Source organism: Gossypium hirsutum, chromosome A01 (assembly GCF_007990345.1).
Source record: "Gossypium hirsutum isolate 1008001.06 chromosome A01, Gossypium_hirsutum_v2.1, whole genome shotgun sequence".
NCBI classification, from domain to species: Eukaryota; Viridiplantae; Streptophyta; class Magnoliopsida; order Malvales; family Malvaceae; genus Gossypium; species Gossypium hirsutum.
In genome coordinates, this window is record NC_053424.1 from 41167787 (window position 1) to 41184209 (window position 16423).

The following is a 16423-nucleotide window of genomic DNA, read 5'->3' on the forward strand; positions in this document are numbered from 1 at the left end:
GATGGTTTGAAAATGGTCATTTGTGACTTGTTTGGTACATTTATGATCTAGGTCATTATGCTTGGAAATATGAGATGTTGACTTATTTTGGGATGTCATATTTTGGTGTATTTATGGTGCCTTTGAATGGCATATTGGCTAAGTGAATTAGGGTGTCTAAAATGGCATGTTTATGTGGTTGTAAATGATGTTTAAGTCCCTTGGATGTATGCTTAAATAGTATGATTGGTTAGGTGTGAATTGGTTTAGAATGACTTGATTTTAGGTTAATTTTGGGTTTACACGGCCTGGGACACGGGCTAACAGACGATCGTATGTCATCTATGAGTTTCTTAGTGTTCTAAGTCAGTAAGTAACACGACCAAGCACACGGCCTGACACACGAGCATGTAAGGCAATTCAATGAGTTACACGGGTGAGGACACGAGCTGGGATAGTGTGTCCCTTGTTCGAAAGTTACATGGCCTAGGATGATGTCACATGGCCTGGCCACACGGCCGTGTGACCCCTGTTTCCAATTTTTACAATTTTTCCTAAACTTTCTATTTTGTTTCAAATTAATCCTGAATTGCCTCAAAGCTATTTTCCTCGAGGGCTTGATTTAGGGACAAAATGCATGTGGTTGAATGGATTATGATATGTTTAATTTATTTAAATATTATGATGTTAAATGTGTCCAATTGTACGGTAATGCTCTGTAACTCTAATCTGGCGATGGAGATCGATTCGGGGTGCTACATTTAGTGGTATTAGAGTTATAGTTTGGTCGATTCTCGGACTAAATGTAGTATGTATGGAGTCTAGAAATACATGTCGTTATATAACTTGTGATAATGTGATATCTTCTGACTCAAATCAAACTATGTTTTTGTATAGATAAGATGTCATCCAACAGAGCCGATTTCGATGAGGTTGAAAGTAATGCGCAAGCCTCTGTTCATGAAACAACTAGTTCTGGTAGTGGGCCCATAGCTAAGGGCCGGGAAAGTGAGGTGAAAGAAGCCTTTTTCATATGATGTTTGAGTGGTTTTCTGAGTTCGTGAGAACGAATTTGATGGCTTAATGACCTCCACCCCCTCCTGTACCCTAACTTATCCATATCATTCCTCAATGTTTGGGACAAATGCATGCAAGTAAGCATTCGGTTGATAAAATTCATAAATATAGGGATGAAGAGTTCCGCCGTATAGCTGAAGACGATCTTGAAAAACCCGAGTTCTGGTTAGAAAACATTGTGAGGGTTTTCGATGAATTATCTTGTACACCTTTCGCATGTTTAAAACGTGTCGTATCTCTATTGAAAGACTCATCATATCAGTGGTAGAATACATTGATTGTAGTAGTACTGAAAGATCGTGTAAACTGGGATTTCTTTCAGACAGAATTCAAAAAGAAATATGTTATTCAATGGTTTCTCAACAAGAAATGAAAAGAATTTCTTGAATTGAAAAAGAGTCGTATGAAAGTAGCCAAGTACGAAAGAGAGTTTGTGCAGCTCAGCAAATATGCTCGGGAACGCATACCATCAGAGGTTGTTATGTGTACTTGGTTTGAAGATGGTTTAAATGAAGACATCAACGTATTAGTTGGAAATCTAGAATTGAAAGAAATTTTGGTTTTAGTGGATAGAGCACATAAATCCAAAGAACTCAATACATGTAACACCCCAATCCAGGCTTGGACGTTACGGTCGAATCTGCCATGTCACATCGAAACTACGTTCAAAAACTGGTCTTGTATATAAAAGTTTATTTCTAAGTTTCAAAGCCCTTTTTGATATTATTGTCGTTTCATTAAGATGTTTGCTTAAAAGTTGTCTTTGTTTTATTAAGTTGTTTTCAAAAAAAAATCGAAAGCTTCTAAAGTTTGGATTTGAAATGTGTGATTTTCTCGAAAACATCTATTATTTCGAAAACCCGTTATCCTATTCTAGCAGTTTGAGATAATAAAACGAAAACCTAATTAGGAAAATTAAAACTCTTAAATGGCCTTATTACATAAATAAAACCCAAACTGAAATTTTGAAATAATTAAAATCAAATCCAAATAACAGTATTCATGTGACCACTTCTGAGTCTCTCATAGCTCCAAATCGTCTATGGCTAGGGATTACCTGTACAGTTAAAAGGAAGGGTAAGTCTGTGAAAACTCAGTGTGTAATCCCCTAACAGAAAACAGAAATCAAAAACTGCAAAACAGTCTAGGCCATAGCCTTATTCAGGAACAGACAGACCGGTCTTTAGCCTTATACAGTAGCAGAGTGGGCCCAAGCCCAAAACAGAATCAATACAGAGCAAATAAGTATTCCAACCCAATCCAACCAGCACACCACCCGTACAAGCCAACACACCATGTGGGGATTCGATCGACCTACCCAACCAACACACCAATAACGCAGTGAAGCTACTAACAACAGAAAACGTGGCGGAGCCACTAGAATCAGAATGCGTGGCAAAACCACTAGTACAAAACTTCCTCCAAATCAGTTCCCAACCCCATGCAGGATGTCATGTCATAAATATATTGTGCATACAAAAGATCATACTCAGACACAGTCATACGTATACCAAATACTCATCAGTCAGCCTACCTCTAGGGGTATAATGGTCATTTCGACAATTAGGGGTAAAATGGTAACTTTACCCCTTAGGGGTATTTTGGTCATTTAGCTAATTTTGGTGTCTCGGTACATATTATAACCTCTTAGAAGGTCTACCATCACCTCGAGTGACTTAGATAACCCACATGGCCAGAATATCGAATATGGGCCCAAAACCAGCTTTCGGGCCCAAGTGGGCCCACACGCTCGTGTGGCCAATCTAGCCCAAATTCAGACACGGCAACATGAACCTCATAGTCTAATCCATTAACTTTATCTTACGGAGGATTTTACCCGTGTGGGGCCTACAAGCCCATTGGGCCCACACGGTCCATTTCGACCCATCGAGGCCCATAGCGGCCCAAGTCCATGGAAACCCACGTGGTGGCCTCTTCAGCCTATCGTCTACATTTTGTGGGTTCAGGTCACCCCACGTGCATTCGAACGCTCATGAAGCCTCAAATGCCGACGTTTCGGCATTTCGGCTTTTGCCGAATCTCAGTTTAACAGGGGTGTGATTACACACCTCTTTTGGCTTTGACAGAATTGAGTGGTGTACGTTTACACACCTGTTCGCGAAAGCCTACGAATCACCCCTTGAACACAAACCTACATCATCCGAACTAATTATTCAGTCTTACAACTGCTAATATTCTCAAGAAGTAAGACCACGATCTAACAGTTATCACCTACCACGATTAGATGATCTGGACTAATCTCTCCAAAATCGATGGCCAAAACAACCCTTACACCTTGGCGATTAACTGCACCATAATGGTTTCTCGTTAAAAGAATATTTCCTTATAACTCATTCAAGTATTCGGTCAATACCTAAAACAAGGTGTCACGATCACCTTACTCCACTGAGATCCTTAGAACCGTTGCATAATGCACCACGAAGAACGAATAAGAATTGAAATTAGCATAGATAGGAGGAAAACATAACATTCAGCTTCCCCAAAAGCAAAGTTTCAATAAACAGATTGAATACATACAGAATTGACCGAATAGCAAAAGGGGATCTTACAAGTACTTATCGATTACCAAAATATTTATGAAATCGATACCACCACACTTCAGTGTACCGAAACAATCCCACAACATCGAGTTGCAGACAAGAAACTGAAAGAGAAGAAGAAGAAGAAATGGTCAGCTCAGATAAAAACAAAAGAAAGATTGAAATGACTTAGAGAGAAAAACAAAAGAGACTATATTTGGCTATCTTGAAAAGAAAAGAAACAGTAAAAATGGTAAATAAAAAGTTAAGAATGGGGAATTAGGCAAGGTAACAAGAATGTAACCTGAAGACAACGTTGACAAAAGTAAAAGAGTCCAAATGATCACTTGTGAAAATGACACTCAGGAGAAAGAAGCTAGAAACGTCAAAAGAACAAAACCTGAAATGTTAGAGAGGAAAATCGGCTCCTACACACTCACAAATTGTCGAAAAAGCACAAAGTGAGTTCCCTAGCCAAATTTGCACAATCAAATTCCCCAATTTGGCTACAACTCTTCCCCCCTCCAACTCCACGATTTTCTCCCATTATCTTTCCACTTTTCCTCCCCCAAATCCCAAACAACCAACATCTTATCCCAAGATACTCTCCCCCTTTTACCAAGTCTACAACTACTCCATAGAGTTCGAATCCACCACAAACACTTGCCACCCAAGTAGCAAAATAAAATCCCCTTGCTTACCATGGGATTCGAACTCTTGCTCTCACCATGCCCAGTCACGCCACTTGCCACCAAGCCACAAAATCACTTGTGTCACAAAACTCACACAACTTAATATATGCCCTATAAGCTAACATCCAGGTTTCCAAAAGAGCAAAAATAAAAATTTTTCCAAAGGCCATACTTGAACCCAGGCTTCCTAAAAACCCCCTAAACGTACCCAAATTACTTGACCAACAAAGCAAACATGATATTTACGTCAAAGCTTGCAAAAACAAAGACCCTAAGTTTTTGGGGCGTTACACTAGAGCTAAAAGAAAAGCAGATTCTAAAGCTTGTGATATAGGTAAATGACCTATGGGAAAGTCGTTTTCTTATCTTTCGAAGAAATCAAAGGAATTTCATAGTCGTACATCAGCTACAGTGGGATTTTCGAGCACAGATTAAGGAAAGCAACATTCGAGTTTGAGACTTCAGGCTACATCTGTAGCTAGTGTGGGTAGTGTCCAAAATAACAAACCTGAATGTCAACAATGTGTTAGAAGATATCTTAGGGAGTGTTGATTGAGAGACGGATTGTGTTTCAAATGTGGTTCTTACGACCATTTTCTTAGAGACTGCCCTGAAAGATCAGATGATGAGAAAGCTCAGAAAACTCATTTGAGAAACATAGTTGCAAGAGGGAGACTACCTAGAAATAGTGGAAATATTGGTAACAGTCGAAGTGGAACGAAAGATTCTGCTATTAGATCTGAGACACAGGCACTAGCTAAGGCTTATGTGATTCGTGCTCGAAAGGATGCTTTAACACTTAATGTGATCATTGGTACATTTCTATCATTGATACTAATGTTAATGCTTTGATTGACCCAAGGTGAATGCACTCATATGTATGCACAACTTTAGTGTTGGATAAGAAAATACCTTTTAAGTTTACTGAAATTGTGGTTAAAGTAACGAATCCTTTAGGGAAGTATGTGTTAGTTGTAACGTCTGTAAAAACTGTCCTTTGATGGTTCATGATTGCAACTTTCCTAATGATTTGATGTTGTTACCATTTGATGAATTTGATATGATTCTGGGTATGGACTGGTTAACTCTGCATGATGCTGTTTTGAACTGTAGACGGAAGCATATTGTGTTGAAATGTCAGAACGGTTAAAGGATCTGAGTTGAACCAAATAGATTTAATGGCACATCTAATGTGATTTCAGCTACGTCGGCACAAAAATATGTCAAAAAGGGACATGAGGCGTATTTAGCATATATATTTGATTCCAAGGTTTCAGAGTTGAAATTAGAGTTGGTTCCAACTGGATGTGAATTCTTAGATGTGTTTCTAGAAGAGTTACCAGTGTTACCGCTGGCCAGAGATTTTTGAATTTGCTATTGAGTTAGTACTAGGGACTTTTCCAATATCGGTAGCTCCGTATAGAACGACACCTACAGAATTAAAAGAGTTGAAAGCACAGTTGTAAGAGTTGGCAGATAAAGGTTTTGTTCGACCTAGTTTTTCTCCTTGGGGTGCTCCTGTATTGTTTGTTAAGAAAAAGGACGGGTCAATCCAATTATACATTAACAATCGATAGCTTAACAAAGTCATGATCAATAACAAATATCCCTTTCCACGTATTGATGATTTATTTGATCAGCTGAAAGGTGTGACACTGTTTTCAAAGATTGATCTTCATTCTGGATATTATTAGTTACAGGTTAAAGATTCAGATGTGCCAAAAACTGCTTTTAAAAACTAGGTACGGACATTATGAATTTCTTGTTATGCCTTTTGGTTTGACCAATGCACCTGCTGTATTTATGGATTTGATGAACATAATATTTGTGTAATAGCCCGATTTTGGGTCTAGTTGGAACAATGGTTTCTGGACCACAAATCCGATGTAGAAAAACTTATTTACATTAGATATTTATGGTCTACAGTTTTATGGAATGATTTCGTGAAAATTTCATTCAAAACTTTTGACGTTTAAGCACTCAATTTGGTCAAAAGGACTAAATTGTAATAAGTGCAAAATCTGAGTTCTATAGGTTAAAGGTGTCAAATTGTTATGAAATTTTAAATTGGAGGTCCATAAATGATAATTAGACCAATGGTTTAGTTGGTGGACAAAAATGGACATGGTTAGGTATGCTTTTAAAGTTTTTCATTAAGGGCATTTTAGTAATTTAGTAATTCAATAGATTAAAAGGCCAAAATAAAGCCAAAAATTGTCCATCTTCTTCCTCTCATAGCTGAAACTAGGTTCATTTTTGTCCCGTTTTTAATGCTCTTTACATTTTTGAAGTCATTGTACCTCGATCTACCTATTTCTAGCTCTAATTTGAGGAATGATTAAGTTCTAGGGTTTGACCCATGTTAGACATGTGTGTATTTTGATGGCTAATGGTAGAAAATGCATGTTTCTTGTTAGAAAAACAACTTTTGCTAAGTGATTTTTGGTAAAAATGTCCAAAAGGACCAATTTGTAAAAAGTTGTAAAATGGGGGTTAAAATGAGAATAAGAGAAAAATGTGTGCTACTATAAGTGTAATAGGCCCAATTCGTCCAACCCATTATAAAACAAAATAAATATATATATAAAAATATAAACAGCCCAAAATAAACCAATGTTCATTTATAAGTTATTTAACCCCAAAAAATATATATGCAATAACAGCCCAATTATTAAACTAAACTAAACCAAACCCAAAATTAAATACTAAATTAACCAATAACCCAAAGGCCTAGCCCATTCAATACACGAACCAATTACAAGACTAGCCCAGGTGATTGTTTCAGAAGCCCTAAGGGTTCTCCTTCTCGCGCCACAGCCAGTGATTCAGATGAGCACCACACGTGCGCCATCAGTCCCTCGCGCGCATCTCCACTCGTGCTTTTGTACGGGTTTTCCTGCAAATGGAACAAACAAGAAGGAGAATAACATAATTTACAGCAAATGACAATAATAAAATGTAATTTTATTTTCTATTTATTTACTCTGTAAATCCGGCTATAAAAAGCCGTCAAATGTACCTGCAAATACTTACACATACTGAATACCAGAAAAGAGTAATCAAAAGAGATTATCAAAAGGTGACCTCCAATCTGTTATTTTCCTTTTTCGTTTCTTTTGATTTTCTTGCAACTTTAGTATAAAAACATGAAGAGGAAATACCTGAATCGACGCCGATGAGAGCCCAAATATCTCAGAAGTATGTAGATATGGGCGAGGGTCGAACGGTGTTGAATTTTTGGTCATTCTTCAAATTTTGCTTCATTTTTTTTGAAAGAATAGTATAGAATTTGAGGTTTTTTAAAGGAAAAAGAAAGAGTAAACTTACCAGATCTCCATGGTCGCAGCCTTCATTGGCAAAATCCGGCCATCATTCGCACACCGTCGACCACTAAGCATGATAGTGGTTCGGCAGCTGTAAGCTAAATGAACCCTAGCAGAGAGGGTAATAGCTTTTTAATTAAAAGAATTGGTTATGTTTTAAAAGAAAGGTTTAAGGGCAAAATGAAAAATGACGCCGTTCAAAATGGTAAAGGATCCACGCGTTGACCCGATTTTGCAGGCTGGATCCACGCTCTTTTGCTTAAAATGGGGAATTTGCACGGGTGGTGCTTCTCCTTCGCACTGATTTTGGAGTGTACGATTCACACTTGATTTGTGTTTTAAATTTTACCTAGAATCGACGTGTCATGTCAATTTAGCCCGCACCTAAACGATGTGTTTTGGGAATTTGGATTATTTGCGTTTTTAATTCTCTCACATTCACGCGCATTGCACCTTAGTCCCTATTTCAGTTTCAACAATTTATTTTATTTATTAATTAACTCTTTTAATTTGATTTTATTTCAATTAAGATATTTTTTTCTCATTTTAATTTGCATAATCTACTTTGTTTTCTTTTTAAAATTTTAAAATTATCGTTTTAGAATTTCCTTTTATATGATATTGTTTTCAAATTTTGTATGATATTATGTTCAAATACTTTTTATAAATATATAGTTTTTGATAAAATTAGTTAAATTTTGTATACATTATTGTTTTCACATTATTTTATGTAAATATTTATTTTTAAATGTATTTTATATATATTTTCTTCTAAATTTACTTATATAATTTGTTTCTTTAAGGATCCTATTTAAAATTGTGCATTTTATTCATTTGAATATTTTCATATATTATTATCTTTATGTATGTATTATCTATATGTATCATTAATCTAAATCAATTTGTTTCATATAAAATTATCTTATACATTATTCATTTCGAATTTATTTTTACACACACACATATATATATATTGGTACATATGTTTGATTTATATACATCATTAAACCCATGTTATTTTACACATATAGTTTTTTTCATTGTATACATAATTATGTTTTTAAAATCTATTACATATATAATTCATGATAAAATTAATTTAATCTTACATGCATTATTAATTTCATGCTATTTTTTATAAATAATTATTTCTAAATCTATTTATATATATCTGTTTTGTAAACTTATTATATGTATTTCCTAAGATTATATCTTATTATGTATTCTTGCTATCCTTTCATATTTTATATATTATTAAATTTTCCTTTATTGTATATATTTTTAACAAATATTTTTAACACTTTGTGTGTTATTTGATCTAAAAATTTTCATTCTATAATAAATATTTTAATGATTACATATATATCTCTAGTTTATTTTTACAAATAGTTTCAAATTCATCAATTCATATATTATATGTGTTCATCATTATTTTAAATTTGTCTTATACCGTAGTGGTTTTTTTAAAATTTTCATTTTGTTTTGTATATTTTGTATGGATTGTATTATATTAGGCTATATATATCATTGTTGTGCTATTTTTTCCGTTTTTTCATTGTTATCTCAATTGTTCTCCATACTTGCTTAGAAAGTTGGTTATATTTTTTAGGTTAGTTATATCTAATTATTTGTTTTGTTAGTTGATTAAATAAGTTATATTATCTTTATTCATCAATTATCGTACATGTTATCCCATGTTTTCATTTTTTTCCTTTTGGTTTACAAATGTCTCTTTATAATGTCTAACTCTTTAAAATCAATTATTAATTGCGATTTTCATGTGACAGGTTTTAAATACTTATAATTAATCGTTCTTGAAACTAACTATTATCACGATGTAAGCAAGTGTACCTATCGAACAGTAGTATAGTTTTAGCAAGACCGGATTGTCAAACCCAAAGGAAGTAAAAGTACTAGTAATGACTGTCTTTTTATTAGCCTAAAAATATAGGGTTTTTTTAACTAACTAATTATCTAAACTAAGAATTCACAGAAAGTAGAATTGGGGGATTACTTTTGGAAAACAATTAAATTAAGGCTATACCTAAGGAAAAATCTACCTGGACTTTACTTGTTATTCTGGCTCCGAATCGAACGATTTATTCATTTAACTTGTCCATAGAGATCCCTAAGTTATGTTATTATCCCTATTCAGGACTAATAACGTCTAATCCCTAGATTGAATAATTGAGACTTTTCTCTAATTAACACCCTAGGGTTGCATTAACTCGATCTATAGATCCCATTCTTAGGTTTCACTCTAATCCGGTAAAATCTTGTCACCCTATATCTAGGCGCGCAATCAACTCCGCTTAATTATGACAAATGTACTCTCACACAGGGTCTATTCCTCCTCTGAATAAGAGCTTATCTTGAATCAGTATCCTGGGATATCAAAACAAATTAAGAACACATAATTAAGAACAAGTTAAATATTTATCATACAATTTAGAAAATAATAACAAGATTCGTCTTAGGTTTCATTCCCCTTAGGTATTTAGGGGATTTAGTTCATAACTAAAAAGGAAAACATCTCAGAAGAATAATGAATACAAAACATAAAGAAAACCCAAAACTCCTGAAGGGAAATTGAGGGGAGATCTTCAGTCTTGATAATGAATCTGGCTTCTGAGATGGATCAATCGGCTTCCCTTGAGGAGTTCCCTACCTTCTTCTCTCTGTATGCCACTTTCCTCTTCCTCTAGGGTGTATTTAACCCTCAAAATTAGCCTTTTTCGAATTGGACTCAACTTCGGCTCGATAGGGACACGCTCGTGTGACACACCCATGCGAGTCGTGCTTCGATTCTGCCAGATTGACACGGCCATGTGGTATGCCCGTGTCAGGAAGTCCAGGCCGCGTTGATTTCATACTTTGGCCCATTTTCTCCATTTTTGGCTCGTTTCTTGTTCCTTTGCTCTCCTATGCTCACCTAAGTATAAAACATGAAACTAAGGCATTAGGAGCATCGAATTCAGCAATTCTAAGGAAAAATGATCCATAAAATGCATTAAGCATGGGGTAAAAATATGTATAAATTACGGTTTATCAAATACCCCTACACTTAAGCATTTGCTTGTCCATAAGCAAAATTCTCAACTTATAATCAAAATAAATTCTTCTCAACCTATAATTTCTATTGATAATATCTCAAAATAATCCACAAGTAATCATACATTGAGAATTCAACTAAAAGAACATCAAAGTTTCAAACATTCCAAGTTGAGCATTTTATCCTGAAAACATAGGTGTCTCTCCTCATCTAAGTAATTACCTTTGATTCAGACTATCACAGAGTTTCACATCCTCACTAAATATTCACTCAAATCACTCGAGGTGTTTAAGGACAATAAATGAAGCACTCAATAGTAAATAATGAAAAGTCATTACCATAGGCTTGCATGAAAATCAAATCTCCACCACTTATAAATTGAGATGAAACATCAATCAAAAGGTCTTTAGAGGGTTATAAAGCGGCTTGGTTAAGGGGTGCGGTCACAAGCTGAAAGAAAATGTTAGAATCGAGATTGAATTGAAAGAGTGCCTAACTAGAAAAATAACTAGTCATCAATTGCGTACAACAGAGCTTTTCTCAGAATATGTAATTTAACTTCTTTAGCTCAGAAGATTACTACTATTAAGATGTATACATTTTTTTTAAGAACACATAATTACAAAGTAAAATAAAACATAGCTAAGCAACTATTTCAATTCCAATCTCGACAAAAATGGGGATCAAATTAATTTAGGGGATTTCAACAATAATGGGATCAGGGTTAATATTAAGGGTAATACAAGAAATGGCTTGTTAGCTCAACGAGGTTTACTAAAGGTTAATCGTGTAGGTAGGATTTTCATGGCATGAGTGGGTTAATCCTAAGTGTCTTTCTCATTTTGACATATCAAATCAAATAGTGTGGTCTTGACATGCATAATCAAGGAAGTTCTTGAATAACAGTTTCAATTACTAATGCACTCAAAGCAATAATAAAAGTGAGCATGAAAGAATTAAAAGATGCTCAAAAGGCTCAAAAATCTCACAAGAATTATGGCTTTTTGATGTTTAAAACTTGTAAATTCCAACTCAAAGTAATACCTAAACTTTGGGGAAACAACCTAAATTTTTAAATTCTTAAAAATCAACTTATCATGCCTGATTCTCTAATGTCTTAAAGTTTAAAAAATCAATGCATAAATGCCTATGTTTTAATTCAAGATATATCAATCAAGATCATAAATCAATCAAAATTTATCCTATATACGATATGAGAGCTTTTTAAGAGAACAAGGCAGTCATTCAGGGATTTTTCTGATAGTAAAATGAATACCCCCCACTTAAGATGTACATTGTCTTTAATGTACAAAGATAGATATAAGAATATAAAAATAAGATAGGGAGAGGAGTGAAACTTCCTGAGTGATGGATGAATTTCCTTGAACTGGAGTTTTGGAGAATAGTTGGCGTGAGGGTGGAGGAGGATACTCTGGCAGTGGTAGAGGTTCATTAGTCCATAAGTCCTGTGCCAAAAGAATATTATATCTGAAGTTGGTTATGATCGTGGTCGAGTAGGACATGGCAGTCATGGAGAACCTTTCCCAGTGGAGTTTTGAGTCCCTATATGATGATGAGCTTTGGAGCTTTTTATAACTGTGATAGCATCAGGAACTCTTTTAGAAAATATGTAAGGAATAATGATTACTTGGTAGGAAATAGCCGGAATTTAAAATTTTTGAATAAAAATTATAAATCCTGATAAAAATAAGATGAAAGAAAAATAAAAAGTAGTCTTAAAATAAAATAAAAAGAAAAACATAAAATAATAAATAAATATTTTTAAACATCTTCATCGCTAAATGGTTCGCGAGGTGGGGGTGGCGATGAGATGTGGAGGTGCTGAAAAATCTGTTGTAGAGTAGCATCAATGTTGTCAAATCGTTGAAAACACTGCTGCTCGAATCGAGTGAGGCACTCAAAGATGTCAGCATATGAAGCTGCCGCATGAACTGGACGAGAGGTTGGTGGTGGCTGAGACGGTGGGTCCTCATGCTGTGGGGGGACATCATCAGTAATGTCCTCGAGGGCCTCCTCCTCGGTAGATTGGACGAGACAATATTGATGAGGGTAGCTTTTGCGTCGCTTTCAACCATCCTTATGCTAAGCATGCTCGAAAAGCTGAAAGTTTGGCTACGGTAGTCTTGCGAGTGCGCGAGCACTCATAAGAGGGAGATTGATAGGTTGCCTGAGGCCCATGGGTGATTCCGTGGACTTGGGTTGTGATTTGGCCATATGGGCCGGAATGGGCTAAATAGGCCCGATAGGCTGTTGGGCCCATAATAGCCAAAAATTGAATGTTGATGCTATGTGATAGGAACTTGTATGTGAGCATGAATATGAATGTGACTGGGCCTAAAGGGCCATATAAATGTGATTTGGGCCTAATGGGCCATATACATGTGATTTGGGCCAAATGGGTCATATGAATATAATTGGGCTTAATGGGCCAAATACAGGTATGTGAAATTGTTTGGGCTTTGTAAGGGGTTTTGGGCCTAGTATATGATATCTACATAAGACTTAATTAATATATTGCGACTGTGGACAAGTCAAAGGGTTAAGGTGTGGCAACGGGTATATGCATGTTTAGGATCTAGGGAGAGCTTGGTACTTAAGCGGTCTTAATGACTCACCTCCTCTTCTCTGGAATCCTACCTAGTGTATAATGTTCATTCATCTTAGCTCACGAGACTCGTTAACGGGCCAAGGTAAGTGAAAACTGTAAGGGAAAATTACCGAAATGCCCCTAAGGGCGAAAATGACCAAAATACCCTTAGGTGTAGAATGTAAGTATTATGGACGTGACATGCATACTTATGATATTCTGCTTAGGTTGCATATGGGTAGGAATTATGGAATGGAAGAAGTATATGAGGATCGCATGGTTGCTTGACAATCGTGGATTCACCGACGGCTTTTAAAGCCCAATATGTAAATGAAGGTAGTTCCGCAACTAGGCTAACATGGTGTGTGGGCAGGGTGGGTCGATATTTATATCCCCACATGGTGTGTCAGGGGACGGAGCTGGTTTGTAGCGGATGGATAATTCGGTTGAAATTGCATTGCATGATTGATGAATGATGTTCTTTTTTTTGAATGCTTGTTTTTGCCGCGGGTTGTACACACTAAGTTTGCGAAAACTCACCCCCCTTTTTTATTTTATTTTCAGGTGATGCTCAGAAAAAGGTTCGATGTTTGGAGGGACTCTGGGTGGCCAACTAGCAAGATAATTTCGGACTTGTTTTTTCTAAGCATTTAAGTTTTTATTTCTTTTTAAGTATATTTTAGACCAGATTGTAATAAGGTTTTCATTGTGTTATTATTACTTAAATTATTATTATTTTCATTATAATTACAAGAAGTTGAATGTGGATTTCTTAAATTATAGTATGTTTTCTACGTTTCCGCAACTAAGTTTTTTTCAAATGTTTTAAACAAGGCTTCGTAACTGAAAGGTTTCTTTTTAAGTTAATTAGGGTTTCTTTTATTTTATGAAGGGTTTTCAATAAAAACACGGTTTTCGCTAAAACACTTCAATGTGACACACCAGATTCGGTCATAGCGTCTGGGCTGAGTTTGGGGTGTTACATTTAGTGGTATTAGATCCCAAGTTGTAAAACTCGAGTTGTGAAGTGGGCCTTATTACTATTTGGTTTCTTTTTCCGTTTAAAAAAATAATTGGATCACACTATTATGGAAAACAAAAATCTTGCTGAGCGACACACCGAGTTTCTACCGTCGAACCTAGTAAGTACTTTTATTTATTTAAGTTTATTTAAATTGTTATATAGTAGATAGTTAGAGGGCTACTTTAGATAATTGTTAGAATGGAACTAAAGCCCGTAGGTTTTAGAAACTGTAGAGGATTTTTGAAAACGATCTTCTCTTTAAATATTTTCATAAAACATCGGTGTAAGTATTAAACTAACTAAAACTTCATAAAATTTTAATCCAGATAATACACGAATCGATGATGAGTGCTAGAAGAGGTGCAAGGAGCCGTGGCCGAGGCCGTGAAAGTGTTAGGGCTGAATCGTCGGCATCGGGCCATATGCCCGATGTTGGAGTAAAAGAGGCTCCGACCTCACCTGTGGCTGGGAATGGACAGTATGATCGGGCCGCGGGAGAAGATGCATTATCCCAAACAATGCTGAGGATTTTGGAAAGGGTCGCTGGGCCCAATAATGGGAACGAAAATCGGGGGTCCATTCTAGAACGACTTTGATCGAATGGGGCTGAGATCGTTAAGGGCGTGGCTGGCGTGTCTCCTATTGTGGCAAAATATTGGTTGGACGCCACTAAAAGGATAATGGAGGATTTGGACTGCTCACCTGAGTAAAATTTGACAGGGGCGGTGTTATTGCTTAGGGAGGAAACCTACCAGTGGTGGTTGACAGTGAAAGAGGGCACCCAACTGAAACGGGTCACCTGGGAGTTTTTCAAAGCTGTATTCCAAGGGAATTATGTGGGGGCAAGCTATGTGGATGCTAGGAGGAAGGAGTTCCTGAACTTGACCCAAGGAAACAAATCGATGGCGGAGTATGAGGCAGAGTTTCTACGCCTTAGTAGGTATGCAAGGGTAATGGTGGCAATGAAGTATGAGCGTTGCGTTAAGTTTGAGGATGGGCTTAGAGATAGCCTTAGGGTGTTGATAGCTCTACAAAGGGAATGCGTTTTCTCGGAGTTGGTGGAGAAAGCAAAGATAGAGGAGGAGGTAAAGCGCACTGAGTGCCTAAACCGGGAGAAGGAAAGGGGTAAGAATAAGAGGGAGGCTGAGACCCCGGGTGTTGGACAAAGGCCTAGGACTAGGGCCAGAAATAATGGGCCAATTAGAGTAGGGCCCCCTGTTGCTAATCCAGAGGTGCCCCATTGTGCTGATTGTAGGAGAAGGCATGGAGGCGAGTGTTGGAAGAGAATGGGAACTTGTTTCGCTTGTGCGACTATGGAGCATAGGATCAAGGATTGCCTTCGAACGCTAAGTCAAGAGCCAGCAGCGGGTCTAGGAGGTGCTCAGCCACCAAGGGGTAGACAGTTGCCACCAAGGGGTCGTGGACAGGCCAGGGGCGGTAACGGCAATGGACGTGGACTCGAAGCTCTAGGAAAAAATACGAGCCATGCTGAGGCGAGACAGCCAGCTTTGGTTTATGCTGCTCGTCACCGAGAAGACGGGGATGCCCCAGATGTGATAACGGGTATGTTTATTATATATGAGTTACCTTACACAGCCTTGATTGACATTGGATCGACGCATTCATATGTTGCATGCAATAAGACTAAGTCTTTGGGTGATATGTTTGAGATTATTGTGAATGAGATGACTGTGATAAGTCCGTTAGGGCAATCTGTAGGAGTGAATAAGAAGTTTAGGGATGTACTTTTAGTAGCTCAAGGGGTTACCTTTTGAGCAGATTTGATGGACCTGCCGTTTAGCGAATTCGACTTAATCTTAGGTATGGATTGGCTGGTAAAGCACCGAGCCACCTAATTTGACCCTAGTCGGAAAGTGGTTTCGGGACCACAAAACCGAGCCACAAAAATAATTAATTGTTATATTTTATGCTTATTATTTATGAATAAGTATGTGTGAAAATTTCATGCTTTAATTTTGTCATTTGGATGTGAAATAAATAAAAAGGGGCTTATGTGAAAAATCTTGAAAATGTCATAGGTTAATTGGTAGTGGCTAAAAATTGCATGGTTTGAAGCATGAGGGACTTGCATGTCAAACATTCCTTTTTCTTGGTAGTGGACGGCAAG

General features: G+C 36.6%; 1 protein-coding gene across 1 annotated transcript; it reads left to right on the forward strand.

Moving 5' to 3' along the window:
- Window positions 1–15248: 15248 nt before the first annotated feature.
- On the forward strand, window positions 15249–16070 carry LOC107917422 (uncharacterized). The gene has a single exon (XM_016846775.1). The coding sequence runs from the start codon at window positions 15249–15251 to the stop codon at window positions 16068–16070; it is 822 nt and encodes a 273-aa protein (XP_016702264.1).
- Window positions 16071–16423: the final 353 nt, after the last annotated feature.

Coding starts and splice junctions, on each gene's coding strand:
- LOC107917422 (XM_016846775.1), top strand. CDS start 15,249: ATGGTGGCAATGAAGTATGAGCGTTGCGTTAAGTTTGAGGATGGGCTT.